General features: G+C 44.7%; 1 protein-coding gene across 6 annotated transcripts in view; it reads right to left on the bottom strand.

The window, feature by feature from the left end:
* The window catches only part of LOC137024869 (complement C1q-like protein 4), a 65,116-nt gene extending 50,714 nt beyond the window's left edge, over positions 1–14,402 (bottom strand). For all 6 annotated transcript variants that reach the window (XR_010895782.1, XR_010895783.1, XM_067392810.1 and 3 more), the window contains exons 1-3: positions 14,206–14,402; positions 13,981–14,031; positions 13,757–13,888 (exon numbers count right to left, since the gene is read on the bottom strand). Coding sequence is in view for 4 of the 6 variants with exons in the window: in XM_067392810.1 (XP_067248911.1) it covers positions 13,757–13,888; positions 13,981–14,031; positions 14,206–14,356 (334 nt within the window). In the remaining 2 variants the exon portion in view is untranslated. The remainder of the gene's footprint in view (positions 1–13,756; positions 13,889–13,980; positions 14,032–14,205) is intronic.
* Between the last annotated feature and the right edge of the window lie 2,808 nt (positions 14,403–17,210).

Genomic DNA, 17,210 nt, shown 5'->3' on the forward strand with positions numbered 1-17,210 from the left:
GTATTTATTATTTATTGATGTTGAGTATTATCAATTGGTAAAATAAAGTGTGTGTAAAACGTCTCTCTCTCTCTTTCTCTCTATTTCTCTATTTTTTTTCTATCTTCTTCCTTAGTATCTCTCTCTCCTTCACTCCCACCCAAAGATAATTTTTTTATTTATTTTTTTATTTTTTCCCCTCTTCTTCTTCTCTTCTCTTCCTATATAATTCTTAATCTAATGGGAAAATGTCTTAATAGTATTTGATATTAACAGGAATTTGCATATTAATACATATCCTTTAAATAGATATGTAAGAAGGAACGTATAAAAGTAAACATACATAACATCATTACTTTTCTTATTATTATTATTATTACATTATTATATTTGAAATTATCCTATATCTTCAATTTCATCCATTACACTCAACAATTAAAGGTGCTAAAGAGGATATTCCCTTTCATGGGAACATCGACGCTGCGTAAGCGCTTTGGGAACGCCTCTGCGTGTTACGTCTTGAAGCCCTCGTGAAATCGAACCAATAGTGTGACGGGACGTCAGAGCGGGTGACGTCACGGACCAGGAAACTATAAAGCACCCTTGAGAACAAAGAACGCCAGCTTCTTAAGTCTTCAGCAGCGCTCTGTGTTATCGTATGTCTTATTTGGTGTTGTCTGTCCCTTTATATTTACACAGCAAACAAAATATCTCTTCGTCCGAGGACAAGAGTATTTTAGTTCACCAAAGCACATATATACATACATATATATATATTAAGACACAAATGGCGAGTTCAAGCAAGCAACAGTTTGTTAAGTGTGTTCATCCCTGCCCTCGCTTCATCTCGGGCGGGGATACACACGAGATGTGCGTTGCTTGTTTGGGAGTGGAGCATGCACAGGCAGCTCTCGAGGGAGCTGTCTGTGTACATTGTGAAAAGCTAACGCTCCGTGTACTCCGATCACGCCGCGCGTTCTTTGATAAAAAAGAGGACGCCGCGGCGAGTGTTCCCCAGGGCTCGGGTCCCGCTCCTGCCGAGGCACAGCGCCGGCTTCAGTCCTGGGGTTCACAGATGGATCTGGCGGAGGGGCTAGAGACGGGTCCTGCCCTATCTCAGCCTTCACCCGCCAGACCCAGTGTCTCTCCCCTGGCTGCGGAAGCACGCGCTGCGGTTTCTTCCCCCAGGGTAGAGGCACCTGCACCGGCGCTTCTCTTATCCAGCTCCGAGGAGATGGATGTAGAGAGCGTCGGGGCTGGAGATGAGGACCCGCCATCCTCATCTCCAGCTCATGAGGAGCTTTTAGATGTTGTGACTCGGGCGGTGGCAAAGTTAAAAATAGAATGGCCAGAAGAAAGATCAGAAGCGCAAACCAAAAGTAAACTGGATGAGCGCTTTCTCCCCGCCCGATCACAGCCTCAGCCCCGGGGGTTGCCGTTTTTCTACGATCTCCACACTGAGGTGTCGAGATCGTGGCATAAGCCAGCACAATTTCGTGTTTACAATCCACAAACCACTCTATATAGTAATATATAGGAGGTAAAGAGCACGGTTATGGGGCGATGCCTCAGGTCGAGGAGACGCTCGCGAGCTATCTCTCGCCTGAGACAGCATCGTCCCTAAAATCCCCGACTTTGCCCACCAGACCCCTGCGTACAACATCAGCGCTGGTGGGCAGGGCTTATGCCTCAGCAGGTCAGGCGGCCGCATGTCTCCACACTATGGCCATCCTCCAGGCATATCAAGCCGACCTGCTGGGGGAGATAGACGAGAGCTCCGGGCCACCAAGGAGACGGCGAAATCAATAGGCCGCTCTATGGAAACCCTGGTGGCCACGGAGAGACATTTATGGCTCAATCTGTCAGACATAAAAGAGCGAGATAAGTCTGTGCTTCTAGATGCACCTGTGTCTCCCCTGGGCCTCTTCGGCGACTCTGTTACATCTGTCGTCGAGAGGTTTCAGGAGGCAAAAAGACAGTCGGCGGCCTTCCAAAAGTTCCTCCCTCGCCGCTCTGCCGGGGTTGCTGAGCGGGAGCAGCCTCGGCCGTCTACAAGCTCCTCGACTGCGCATAGAGCGCAACAAAAACAAAGTGTTGCCACCCGTGCTCCCCCGCAAAGATCTTGGGGACCGGGGAGGGCAACGCAAGCGAAGCCTTCCAGGGGTAAGACAGATCTGCGGACTGTCATTATCGCTAGGAAGGCTTCGAAGAAGTCCTGACGCCAGGGGTTCAGGACTTCTGAGGGCAGCCCCCTCCGGAGAGGGTCTTGTAAAATTAAAATCTATAATACTAACCCCTCTTCAGCGCCCTCAGGGGGCCGTTCTGCCAACCCCGCCGTCTCGTGCGTTACGGGGCGCAACGGTCCCCACGGTACCCTCTGAGGAGGGCCGGTCAGCGCTTGATTCGACTTCTTCCTGCCGGCGCGCCGCTCCAGGGCGTCGAGCCAAGTGCTCAAAAAACACCAGAGACCAGCCTCGAGAGGTTGGTTCCCTTAGTAGAATTTTTGGAAGAATGGAAACGTCTTCCCAATATTTCTCAGTGGGTACTGCAAATGATAGAAAAGGGTTACAAAATACAATTCGGGTCTCGCCCGCCCCAGTTCAACGGGGTCCTCCCTACAGTGGTGGGCCCCCAGCAGTCTCTGGTCATGGAACAAGAAGTTATGACACTTTTGCAAAAAGGAGCTATAGAGAGGGTTCCTCCTCCCGGCAAACAGTCAGGGTTTTACAGCCGCTACTTCATAGTTCCGAAGAAGGATGGAGGGTTGCGTCCTATTCTAGATTTACGCATGTTAAATCGCTCAGTACAAAAGCTCAAGTTCAAGATGCTTACACTCAGACAGATCACTACACAGATCAGGTCCGAGGACTGGTTCGTGACAATAGATCTGAAAGAAGCGTACTTTCATGTGTCAATCCATCCTTCACATTGGAAGTTCCTCAGGTTCGCTTTCGGGGGCGAAGCTTACCAATACAAGGTTCTTCCGTTTGGCCTATCTCTTTCACCCCGCACCTTCACAAAGTGCGTGGATGCGGCTTTGGCTCCGCTGAGACTCCAGGGCATCCGCGTGCTGAATTATATCGACGATTGGTTGATTCTGGCTCAATCAGAGCAACAGGCAGCTCAACATCGAGATGTAGTTCTGTCACACATGAGAAGGTTAGGGTTGAGACTCAATTCCAAGAAGAGTGTGCTTCTTCCAGCTCAAACTACCAGCTATCTAGGGGTGGTTTGGAATTCCACGACGATGCAGGCACATCTGTCTCCTGCCCGGGTGAATTCTATTCTCTCAACCGTGAAAGGGGTGAAATTAGGCCAGTCACTCACTGTAAAACAGTTTCAGAAACTGTTAGGTCTGATGGCAGCCGCCTCCAACGTGATACCTTTTGGTCTGCTGCACATGAGACCGTTACAGTGGTGGCTCAGAACCAGGGGGTTTTCTCCGAGGGGAAATCCTTTTCGCACAATCAAGGTCACGCGGCGGTGCCTTCGTGCCTTGGCAGTGTGGAAGAAACCCTGGTTTCTGTCCCAAGGTCCTGTGCTGGGGGCTCCTTGTCGTCGCAAAATGCTAACGACGGATGCGTCTCTCACAGGCTGGGGAGCGATCATGAGTGGTCGCCCAGCTCAGGGTCTTTGGGAGGACCATCATCGTTCCTGGCATATAAATCGACTGGAGATGATGGCGGTATTTCGAGCACTCAAATACTTCCTCCCAGACCTAAGGGGCCATCATGTGTTAGTTCGTACAGACAACATGTCAGTGGTCTCCTATATCAACCATCAGGGGGGTCTGAGGTCTCGCCAGCTGTGCAAATTATCACATCAGATCCTCCTATGGTCCCAGGAAAAATTTCTCTCTCTGAGAGCAGCTCATATCCCGGGACATCAAAATGTGGGGGCAGACATCCTGTCGAGGCAGGGGCCGAGGCCCGGGGAATGGAGGCTCCACCCCGAGGTAGTGGAGCTGATATGGAAGAATTTCGGTCGCGCAGAAGTCGACTTGTTTGCCTCGAAAGAGACGTCTCATTGCCCGTTGTGGTATTCTTTGACTCATCCAGCCCCTCTGGGATGCTATGGTACAGACGTGGCCGAGGCTGCGCCTGTACGCATTTCCCCCGATTGCTCTGCTCCCCGGAGTTCTGGAGAGGGTTCGACGGGACGGGGTCCGTCTAATATTGGTAGCCCCGTTCTGGCCGACCCGGATATGGTTCACGGATCTAGTATCCCTCTTAGAAGGCTCCCCTATGGAGATTCCAATCAGGCAGGACCTTCTGTCTCAAGCGGGCGGCTCAATAGTTCACCCCCGCCCGGAGATATGGAAATTGTGGGCCTGGCCCCTGAGGGGGCCGAGCTCATAGAATCCGGTCTCTCAACTGAGGTTGTAGAGACCATTCTCCACTCCAGAGCTCCATCCACGAGAAAACTTTATGCGTATAAGTGGAAGCTGTTTGCTACTTGGTGTAGCCGATTACAGGTGGATCCGTTCCACTCTTCCATCAGTCATGTACTGCAATTTCTCCAAGAAAAATTCTCGGATGGTTTAACCCCTTCTACACTGAAGGTATATATTGCAGCGATTTCTGCTTATCACGCTAAAATAGAAGGCGTTTCTGTGGGTAGAAACCCTTTAGTCATACGTTTTCTCCGTGGTACTCAGAGGCTGAGGCCTGTGGTACGCACAAAAACTCCGTCCTGGGACCTAGCCATTGTGTTGGAAGGGTTGGCTGCGGCTCCCTTTGAACCTTTGGAAGAAGTGTCTGAGAAGTTTCTCACTTTGAAAACCATATTTCTTCTGGCCATAACATCTCTCAAAAGAATTGGAGATTTACAAGCACTTTCCGTTGCTCCGTCATGTCTAGACTTTGCGCCTGGAATGGTCAAGGCTTTTCTGCATCCTAGACCTGGGTATATTCCCAAGGTCCCTACAAGTGTCCCGGGCCGATTGTGCTGCAGGCCTTTTGTCCTCCACCTTTTGCAAATGCGGATCAGGAAAAACTAAATCTGCTCTGCCCAGTGAGGGCTTTAGACGCTTATGTCCACAGAGCTGCCCTGTGGCGAAAATCTGAACAATTATTTGTATGTTACGGATCTCCTAGCAAAGGAGGTCCGGCGTCCAAGCAGAGAATTAGTAAGTGGGTGGTCGAGGCCATCTCGCTTGCCTATGAGTCCTCCGGGCAGCCTTCTCCGTTGGCTGTCCGGGCACATTCCACCAGGGGTATGGCTGCCTCAAAGGCTTTGATGTTGGGGGTCCCCCTCAATGACATATGTGAGGCTGCTGGGTGGTCGTCTCAGCATACCTTTATTAGGTTCTATAACCTTGACTTGGGCTCCACTCCAGGGTCCTCAGTACTGTCGTCCTGAAAGATAACAGACATGCATTTGGTCTTATGGCCTAGTTGGGATAGCGTTCCCAAAGCGCTTACGCAGCGTCGATGTTCCCATGAAAGGGAACGTCTCGGGTTACGTCTGTAACCCTGGTTCCCTGAATAAGGGAACGAGACGCTGCGTAGCTTAGCCATACTCCCAGCACGCCTGTGAGCGTCTGCTTCATCCCTATTTCAGAAGCTGGCGTTCTTTGTTCTCAAGGGTGCTTTATAGTTTCCTGGTCCGTGACGTCACCCGCTCTGACGTCCCGTCACACTATTGGTTCGATTTCACGAGGGCTTCAAGACGTAACACGCAGAGGCGTTCCCAAAGTGCTTACGCAGCGTCTCGTTCCCTTATTCAGGGAACCAGGGTTACAGACGTAACCCGAGACGTTTTGTTTTATAAATTTTTGCAATATTACTTGAAACTGTCTTTACTAACTGATAAAAGACTATTTATTAGGTGCACTGAAAGGAATAATATTAATATACATCATCTGTGGATGATAGGGCCTTAAAAACATCAGCCAATCGTGTGTGTGATCATCGCGTAAACGATTGGCCCTCTGGCTTGTCAATCACTGCCATGACATTCCTTGTGAGACGTGCGCGGCTGCGCGCTCCAGTAACTTTCCACACTCCACAGGCGCCGCATGCAATGTTTTTGTCAGGAGTAACAACTGCAGATTATGAGTTACCTGCGGTGAGTCCGACATAATGAATCCACAAACAAGACACAGCAAATGCCGGTGGTAAACACTCGTGTTCCAATACTCGTGCACGAGTTTTGGGAGGCGTTCCTTTGAAATGAGCTGTGAAGGAGGGGGGTTGTTCTTAGGCATGCGCTCATTTCAAAAACTCAGTAACAGTCTTTGGATTCTCAGTTGACGAAAAATCCTCTCTATCACCTTTAAGTTGACTGAATGTACCATGTTAATAATAATAGATGTTTTAAAAAAGATATATATACTGTATCCCTGTATATTGGTATTTATGTATGTATGTGTTTAATATATGTGCATATATATAATTATATATATATATATATATATATATATATATATATATATATATATGTAAATATGTATGTGTGTGTGTGTACAGTGGCATGAAAAAGTATGTGAACCACTTGCATAATCTGTGAAAATGTGAATAAAATAATAAAATAATATTTTATTATAATATTATTTTAATAAAATAAGTGAGATCATACAAAATGCATGTTATTTTTTATTTAGTACTGTCCTGATATTTTACATAAAAGGTGTTTACATTTAGTTCACAAGACAGAGCAATAGCTAAATTTATTAAAATAACCCCATTCATAAGTATGTTAACCATTGATTCTCAATACTGTGTGTGGTTACCTGATGATCTACGACTGTTTTTTGTGTTTTGTGATGGTTGTTCATGAGTCTCTTGTTTGTCCTGAGCAGTTAAACTGAGCTCTGTTCTTCAGAAAAATCCTCCAGGTCCTGCAAAAATTTCTGTTCCCTTTCAAGGGAACTCGAGCTGCGTTGCCGCTATGGGAACGCCTCTGCGTGATGTCGTCGTGAAGCACGTATACAATCTGTCCAATCAGAAGACGGAACATCATAGGCGGGTGACATCACTGACCAGGAAGTATAAAGCTGCCCCAAACACACTCACATTCAGCTTCTGTGTCTTGAGCAAGCGCTACGTGTGATCTTGTCTGTCTTATTTATTGTTGTCTGTCCCTATACTGAAAGTACTGGTTATGGTGAGCGAACAGCAGCAGTTTAGGAAGTGTGTTCACCCTTGTCCGTGTTTTATCACGACTGGGGATTCACACAACCTTTGTGTTGTTTGTTTGGGAGTGCAGCATGCCCAGGCAGCTCTTGAGGTGGCTGCTTGCACTGTGAGCAGTTTCCTATGCGGACGCTGCGCTCCTGACGGGCTGTCTTTGAGGAGACTGGCTTGGTTCGCGCGCCTCAGGGCTCGGGCCCTGCTTCTGCTGAGGCAGGACACCGTCTCATGTCCTGGGGTTCACAGATGGATGTAGCAGCGGGGTTAGAGTCGGGCCCAGCCTTATCTCTGCCCTCACTTGCTGCATCCAGTGTGTCAATTCGGAGGCAGGAAGCATGCTTTGCAGTTTCTTCCGCTCCGGTTGACACTGTTACATTAATGGCGTCTAGTTCTGAGGAATTAGATGTTATTAGTGTAGCAACGGGAGAGACCGAAGACTCGCCACTCCTCTCTCCCGCAAGCGAGGAGCTTATGGAGGTGCTTACTTGCGCTGTCACCAAGTTGAACATTGACTGGCCAGCTGCGAGCCATCTCTTTCCTCAAGCGGCATCGTCCCTAAAAGCCCCGACGTTGCCCACTAAGCCACTGAAGACTACCTCAGTGTTAGTGGGCAAAGCGTCGGCAGCAGGTCAAGCTGCGGTGTGCTTGCATACATTGTCCATCCTCCAAGCGTATCAAGCAGACCTGCTGAAGGACTTGGGTAACAGTGATGAGGTGGGGGTGGAGTTCATCCATAAGCTCCGGCAGTCGGCAGATTTTGCTCTCCGGGCACTAAGGAGACGGCCAAATCCATCGGCCGGTCTATGGCAGCCCTAGTGGCCACGGAGTGCCATCTCTGGCTAAATCTGTCTGACATTAAGGACAAAGATAAGTGCTTCCTATTGGATGCCCCACTGAATCCTTCTGGCCTCTTCAGTGATGTGGTTAATACTGTCACCGAGAGGTTTCAGGAGGCGAGGAAGCAAGCTGCTGCTATGCAGCAGTTTCTTTCTCGCCCTTCCCTAGTCCCTTCGGCTGCCGAGCGGGGGCAGCCGAAGCAGAGTACAAGCTCCTCGCACCAGAAACACAGGCAACACCAGAAGCAGAGCATTGCTACCCGTGGAGCAACGCTCTCAGCCGAAGTCCGTCAGAGGCAAGACAGATCTGAGGGCTGTCATTGCTGCTAAGAGGGCTTTGGCGAAAAAGTCCTGACGCCAAGAGCGTCAGGATCCTGAGGGCGGTCCCCTCTGGAGATGAACCCCACTATCACACCGGGGCGCATTAGTTCCGAGGATGGCGCGCTCCCTCTGCAGTCAGTTCAGTTGTTCCCTGCCGGGGTACCACTTCACTGTACTGCACTGGCTGCTCATATTTTACCAGAGGCCAGTCTCGAGAGACTGGTACCCCTAGTAGATTTTTTGTCAGAGTGGAAAAATCTGTCAAAAGTATCTTCGTGGGTCCTGCAGACAATAGAAAAGGGGTATGCTATTCAGTTTCGCACACACCCGCCTCATTTCAATGGGGTTCTACCCACAGTGGTGGATTCAGAGCAGGCTCTGGTATTGGCACAAGAAGTAAAGACTCTCTTGCAAAAGGAGGCTATAGAAAGGGTTCCTCCTCCCAGCAGGGAGTCAGGGTTTTACAGCCATTATTTCATTGTGCCAAAGAAAGACGGGGGATTGCGTCCAATTTTAGATCTACGTCAGCTGAACAAAGCAGTAGAAAAGCTCAAGTTCAAGATGCTAACAGTGAATCACATCGTGTCACAAATCAGATTCGAGGACTGGTTTATCACAATAGATCTAAAGATATCGATGATTGGTTGATTTTAGCTCAATCAGAGCAGATAGCGGATCAACATCGAGATATTGTTCTCACACACATGAGAAGGTTGGGGTTAAGACTGAACGCAAAGAAAAGTGTGCTTTCTCCAGCTCAGAGAACCACTTATCTAGGCGTGGTGTGGGATACTCACTGTCACTCACTGACACTCACGCTAGGCCAGTCACTCACTGTAAAACAGTTCCAAAGAGTGCTGGGTCTCATGGCAGCGGCATCCAATATCATTCCATTCGGACTACTGAACATGAGACCGTTACAGTGGTGGCTCAAAACCAAGGGGTTCTCACCGAGGGGGAACTCATTGCGTATGATCAGAGTCACGCGACGATGCTTACGTGCTTTAGACATATGGAAGAAACCTAGGTTTCAGTCCCAGGGACCTGTGTTTGGGGCCAACATTCGTCGGGTCACCCCGATGACAGTTGTATCCCTCACGGGTTGGGGGCGATCATGAGTGGTCGCTCGACTCAGGGGCTGTGGCAGGACCATCATCTTTCGTGGCACATAAATCGCCTCGAACTGATGGTGGTATTTCTAGCAATGAAATACTTCCTCCCAGACCTCAGAAATCAACATGTGTTAGTCAGGTCAGACAACACGACTGTGATTTCATACATAAATCATCAAGGGGGTTTGAGATCATGTCCACTCTACAAGTTGGCGAATCAGATCCTCTTGTGGTCCCAAGGGAAACTGCTATCCCTCAGAGCAGTTTACATCCCGGGGTACCTGAATGTGGGAGCAGACATCCTGTCGAGGCAGGGGCCGAGGCCCGGGGAATGGAGACTCCACCCCGAGGTGGTGGAGCTCCTATGGGAGAACTACGGCAAAGCCCAAGTGGACCTGTTTGCACCTCGAGAGATGACTTACTGTCCACTGTGGTTCTCGATATTAGACCCAGCACCTCTTGGGCTGGATGCTATGGTACAACCATGGCCGAGGCTACTGCTGTATGCATTTCCCCCGATCGTTCTGCTCCCGGGAGTTCTGGAGAGAGTGTGCAGAGAAAGGGCTCGTGTATTATTAATAGCCCCATTCTGGCCGGCCCGAATATGGTTCTCGGACCTGATGTCCCTTCTCGACGGGTCTCCAATGGAGATTCCGATCAGGAGGGACCTTCTCTCTCAAGCGGGCGGTCTGATACTGCACCCCCGCCCGGAGTCATTGATGCTGTGAGCGTGGCCCCTGAGGGGGCACAGCTCATAGATTCAGGTCTCTCAACCGAGGCTGTTGAGACCATACTCCAGTCCAGAGCTCCCTTCACGAGGAAACTTTATGCACAGAAGTGGAGATTATTCACTTCCTGGTGCGAAGATTACCAGTGGGACACAGTTAACTGCCCAGTCAGTGCAGTACTGGACCTCCTGCAAGAAAGGTTTTCTTCAGGGTTATCTCCCTCCACTCTAAAGGTTTATGAGGCGGCCCTAGCTGCTTACCACGCTTCTTTAAACGGAGTATCTCCGGGCAGACACCCGCATATAACACGTTTCCTTCGTGGCACTTTGAGGCTGAGACCTGCAGCACGCAGGTGTTTTGTGTGTTTCGGAGCGCAGAGGAAAGGGCTCCTGGCATCTAAGCAGAGAATGAGCAAGTGGGTGGTTGAGGCTATTTCACTTGCCTATGAGTCATCTGGACAGCTTTCACCATTGGCTGTAAGGGCTCACTCTACGAGGAGTATGGCTGCCTCTAAGGCATTTATTTCTGGGGTTTCCCTATCCGACATTTGTGATGCAGCAGGATGGTCATCACCTCACACGTTCATGAGGTTCTATGAACTAGACCTCGGCTCCACTCCCGGGGCGCAGGTGTTTTTGCAATGTGTGTGCCTCGGCTACACACGTACGGAGATTTGCTCGTATGGAGAAGTTGGTATACGTGTTCCCATAGCGGCAACACAGAAAGGGAACGTCTCGGTTATGTATATAACCTTAGTTCCCTGAATAGGGAACGAGACGCTGCGTTGACTGGCCATTAAAAAAGGTTCAAACATTCACTGATGCTCCAGAAGAAAACACAATGCATTAAGAGCTGGGGGGTGAAAACTTTTAAACAGGATGAAGATGTCACAATTTTTCTTGTTATATTTAAATATCGTTGTTTTTCATTTAGTACTGCCCTTCGGAAGCAACAGAAGATACTTGCATGTTTCCCAGAAGAAGCATTAAGTACAATTTACCTTGATATTTAAATTCAAATGTTTTCACCCCCGGCTCTTAATGTGTCTTGTTTCCTTCTGGAGCATCAGTGAATGTTTGAACCTTTTTTAGTAATTGTGTTTGAGTCCCTCAGTTGTCCTCAGTGTGAAAAGACGGATTTCAAAATCATGCAGTCACTGCTGGAAAGGGTTCAAATATGCAAAAATGCTTAAAAACTGAAGAATCTGCAGGACCTGGAGGATTTTTCTGAAGAACAGAGCTCAGTTTAACTGCTCAGAACAAACAAGCGACTCATGAACAACCATCACAAAACATAAAAACAGTCATAGATCATCCAGGTAACAACACACAGTACTATGAACTCAATGCTTCACATACTTATGAATGGGGCCATTTTAATAAATTCTCAGGAACTAAACGCAAACATCTTTTATGTAAAATATCTTACTCAGGACAGTACTACATAAAAAATGACATGCATGTATGTATGTGTATATTTATGTTGTAGTTATACATTTACCATTTCTATGTATACGGAAAGCTGTGGAATAACCTCTGCATTTTAGTACATGATATATGACATTTATATATAAACATGATATATGACACTTAGCTATATGTATATGTTTTGTATATCGATATGTTTGATCTGTTATTTTTTCTCTTTATCTTCTTTCTCTCTGCCTGTAGGCTCCTTATGTTATGTCACCTTTCACTCATTCAATAATTTTTTTTTTTTTTTAAAAAGCCAAGTATTACTCTCTTTTAGTGCGTTTTTACTATTACAGCTCTCAAGGCTTAAATATTTAGATTGTGGTGTGAAAGATTGCAGTGATGAACATTGTAGCTGATTACAGACATGTTGAGTGAATGAAAGCAGTGATCTCGTCATTGAAACTCAATTTCTATGCAAACACGATATAACTAAGATTCTTTGAATAACATGGGAGTTGAAACACATGCTGTTTGATTGACAGCTTAAGTGCCCTTCTCTAACGACTGTAAAGGGAACTTTCTTTGATTGCTTTCTTATTTAATCACTGTTAAATTACATATTATTTTCATCCTACTAAGAGAAACTACACAAGTTGATGTTTAGTCGCGGGATTGATTTACTGATACAGACAAAGAACATGTACATGAATCATTAATAACAGAATTGGACCAAAAAATTCTTAAGTCCATTTGCTGTGGCACCCATCTCTACGAAGAGGCCGAAGGATAAGGAGTCATTAAGGCATTGTTATCTGGTTCAGATAGCATTGGCATATCTATGCAGATCATTATTTTCGCCCCTGGAGCCGTTTGCCAAACAAGAAGAGCCGTATGAGTAGAGCGGCCACTCAGACTCGGCGGTCAGCTGCAGTGTGGAGGGGGGAGCTCCTCATGATATGTGCCCTAGCAGCTAATTCTCTTTCTAAATGCCCCTAATGACTATTTCATGAAAGAATCTTGCATTTTATTAATTGTTTTGCTTTAGTCAGCTTTCTGTTTGCTGGGTCTGGTGTCAATTAAAGCTTTTTATTGGACTAACAAGGAAGTTTTCAGCTCTGAAACTTACAGGATATTCTTAAAATATGATGACCTCTAATATGTCAAAAAAACTCAAGGAAAATTTGATTTCTCAGTTCATCACCAATTTAATACAAAAGATATTTGTCCCACAATCTGGGTACTGATGTATTTTTACTGTATGGAAAATGACAATGTTATTTGTTGTTTTGGTCTTGATATTATGTGTGTGTGTCCTCCAAGTCTCATCTATCTATCTATCTATCTATCTATCTATCTATCTATCTATCTATCTATCTATCTATCTATCTATCTATCTATCTATATATCTATCTATCATATATAGGTATAAGGTTACAAGTAGATGCTATCAGGAGATTGAACGCATTATCTTCATAGAACCAGATTTGACTGACACCTGCTTGTGACCACTAGAAAATCTGAGTGGCGGAGCGAGATCCATGAGCACACTATGCGCAGTGCTCAAAAGTGGAACACCGTGAGTTCACACCAGGTGTGCCTTTAACCCCGGCAGAGGCAGAAGAGTTCCTTAGACTTACTTTTTTACATATGGAAGCAACTTAGCGAGAAAATGCACTAATTAAAGTGGTTTCAAGGCAAGTAGAAAGAACTATTGCAATCTTTTCTAATACATGGGGAAATGCTTTTGTTTCATGTAGTTACAGGGTAAGTATGACATTGCGGGTAAATTAAACACTTTATATTGCAAGCTTACGTGTTCCTACAAGTCAAAGCACCAAACAGCACATACAGCAATAACTACAGTAATCCATATGACGCCAATGGATGAATCAATGTCTTCTGAAGTGAAGAAAACTAAGAAAATGTTGTCGTTTTTTAAATTGCTCCCAAATGTAAGATTGTCATAACAGTATAAGTACCCCTTAGTTATAAAATACTTACAGTATAATTAATTTGTTATTTTCCTGGTTGTTACCCCTTTATTCCCAAGACTTTATAAGACTTTTGTTCCCCTATACTTGCACGTACTTAATGTATAGGTACGCTATAATTATCCAAAGTTACGCTGTAAATTCGTTGTAATTATACAGTACTTTCTGGGCTGTAATCTAAAGCGTTACTGTTTGCATTAATATAAACTGAGTTTTATGACTGAGTTTCATTGATAATTACCTGTAATTGGGTTGTAGGCGTTCCCTATGTTTGTGATGACTTTCTTGTAGGTTAGTGTAAAATCAGTGGTAAAAGGACCAATATATCCACTGCCAGATTCCAACAGTCCAGCTGAAAAAGCTATTTCTCCGCCTGTTATTAAAAAAAACAAGCAATATTATATACTACTGCATTAAACTGAGAATAAATACACTGAATTTAACATCATTCAAGCACACTTTCACCTCTATTTTCCTTTCTCAACTCCTCCACTTGACTTGAAAGATGTGAAATTTCTGTGAAGGAATAAAGATTCTGTTAAATGATATTTACACTGATTATTGTAATAGATAACACAATTTACACAGTATACACACAACTTTACACTAACATTTACACTATACAATGTATTGCATTGGTATTTTGCTTTGAAGATCATTGATAAAAGAGTAAATGTTTTGGTGAGGTACCTTCATTTTTCTTCTTCATCTCTTCCCTCAGTTCTCTCACTGCTGTAGGGATGTCAGCGATCTCATTCTCATTGAGTCCTCCATCTACCTGCTGCTGGACGACAAACACAAAGGTTTCCAACAGCAGCAGTATACATACTAAAGCCTTCATTCTTCACTGATGTTTGTTTCCAGCTCTTGCTCTGTCAATCTCACAGCCTCTCATGTTCCTTTTATAGTGTCCTGATTCACTGTCATCAGTATTTGATTTACATTGATGCAGATAAATAAGTAACTCAAGTTAACTGTTAATCATTAGTGGGATGTTCCAGGTTCAGTAGATGTTTAACTCTATTCACAACATTTGTGGAACAATGTTGATCTCAACAGAAAATAACTTTGACTCAAAAGTGACTTTTTATTATTAGTAATTTTATTTGTATTTGTATTATATATATATATAAAAATATAGATCAGCGTTTGGCATCCTTATCGGATGAGGAGGGATGATCAGATATATTTGATTAATTTCATTGTCAGATCAGGATAAAATATCACAATTTAAAAGTATTTATGGCACCTTATTGAATAAAACAGGCTGTGTGACTATGAGGAATTATTACCTCAAAAATGTACATTTATATGCAAGTGTGAGTGTCTTTATTTAAATAATAAAAAAAAATTGTATGTAAATTTACACAGACAAAATTAAAAAGTGACATTTACACAATGCTTAAGCCTTGTGGCTATACTATTGAAACAGTGTGTATTTAAACGTTTACTGCTTGGCCAATTTACATCTATTGTAAGAGTGTCTGACATTTTTTAACTAAAGAACAATTTAACATTTATTTCTGTGGTGATGGACATCATCAAAAATAGCAGTCGTTTTGATGGCTCGCCAATGTATTAGATTTCTCTAGTCTAATACATAAAATAAGTAAGCTTGACCAGAGTTCTTGTGGGGAGAAGAATTTATTGAAGGTAGTTGTCATAGTTCCCTTGTCTCCCGGACTCCATTTCCCATCATCCTCTTGTCTCCACACCTGCACTCACTTCCCTCGTCATCTCCCCATCATCACGGATCACCTGCACCTGTTCCTGATCATCATCACTCCCTATATATTTGTAACGAGGCGGGACTCAGACAGAGATCCATTTGCAAGCTTTATTAAGAATATCGTAGTCGTACAGGCAGGGTCAATCAGGATCAGACAGGAACAGCAAGGAACAGGCAGAGTCGTGGTCAGAGTACAGGCAGTAGATCGAGGACAGGCAGATATCATTCACAGGACGGTAGACAAGGCAAGGGTCAGGACAGGCAGCAACGGGTCAATAACAGGGAACAGACAGTAACGGCAACAGACAGGCAGACAGGAATATAAACGCTCAGAAGTGATACCAGAGTAATCAAGACCTCGCCGTGAGGTGGTGTATGTGTGAGTCCTTTATAGTCCAGGTAATGCGTATCAGCTGGGTGTGGTGATTAGTGTGGAGTGTGCATGACTGTATGTGGCAACAGGTGATTGGTGGAGTGAGTGCATGTGATTGACAGGGGGGATGATGGGAAATGTAGTCCGAAACTTGACAGGGGCAGACGGTGATCGTGACAATATTGGACTCACTCCCTTCACTCCCTGTCCATTCTGAATGTTATCTTAGGTTGTGTAATGGTGCTTGATCCTGTCTTCTGTGTATTATATTCCTGGATTGCTATTAAAACCTTGTGTTTGTAGATATCCGTATTTGCCTCATCTCTCCAACGTACACATCCGTAACAGTAGTAGTGTAGCTGAGTGGCGAGTTCTTCGGCAGCGATGTCAGTATCTCAGCCTTCAAAAGATCTTAATCCAAATTTTTTGGGAAACTTTGTTTTCAGTTGACAAGCAATATTAATTCTTTATTAACAATATTATCATCTCAATGGCACTTTCTGTAAATTTGCAACAAGCAAACTATTCAAGCCTAGAAAACATTTTCAAATCAGCCTTGTTAAAAAGTGCTTATTTTAAAATAGTTGTTCCATATGGCATTACCATAATCCAGATCCACATATTTACACAATTAATTGCATACTTTTCTGTCATTCATTTGGCAAAAAGGTTTTGTTGACTGCATTTTACCTTTGAAATCAAAGACAACTCACTCCCATTCTAGCAGTGCTGTTCAGCACGGTTGGCTAATTCTGGGCCAAAAACAGCTTGAAATTGTGCCAGGCTAAAGTAGAAATACAACTGGAACCATTCCTTACCATTCTTAGAAATGCTCGGCCTAAGCTAATTTTGCTAATTTTAGTAAACTAACATTAGCACATATTCACATCCTGCCCTGTGATACGGGGATCACCAGGAAATAGCGACCTCTCCTGGTTTGATTTAGTAGTAACATCATAAGCTGAACGCAATATTTCAATTACTTACTTTTCAAATGTTTCTAAAATTGATCACCCAAGTGGTTCAGCAGGCTGTATTTAAAGACATGGCAGGCCGTATGCCGCCAGTTGCCCATCCCTGTCTTAAAGAATAGTGTCAATGCAGGCAGATCAAAGCAATGTTGAATATCAAATGTCAAGTTAAATGACTAAAGATGATGATGAAAATACACAAACTTTTAAAATTCATGTTAGAAATTTTGGCACTGTTCCCATTAAAGGATTAAATTAAACAGTCTTTTTTTTAAAAAAATAAGCTCATTTTCTGACTCCCCTAGAGTTAAACAATTGAGTTTTACTGTTTTCGAATCCATTCGGCCAATCTTCGGGTCTGGCGGTACCACTTTTAACATAGCTTAGCATAGTTCATTGAATCTGATTAGGCCGTTAGCATCTCGCTCAAAAATGACCTATTTAAAACTTGACTCTTCTGTAGTTACATCATGTACTAAGACCAACATAAAATGAAAAGTTGAGATTTTTCTAGGCGAATATGGCTAGGAACTATAATCTCATTCCAGCGAAATAATCAAGGAACTTTGCTGCCGTACCATGAGTGCAGCAGGAGCAATGATATAACGCACCGTCTCTCACA

Source organism: Chanodichthys erythropterus, chromosome 8 (genome assembly GCF_024489055.1).
Source record: "Chanodichthys erythropterus isolate Z2021 chromosome 8, ASM2448905v1, whole genome shotgun sequence".
NCBI lineage: Eukaryota > Metazoa > Chordata > Actinopteri > Cypriniformes > Xenocyprididae > Chanodichthys > Chanodichthys erythropterus.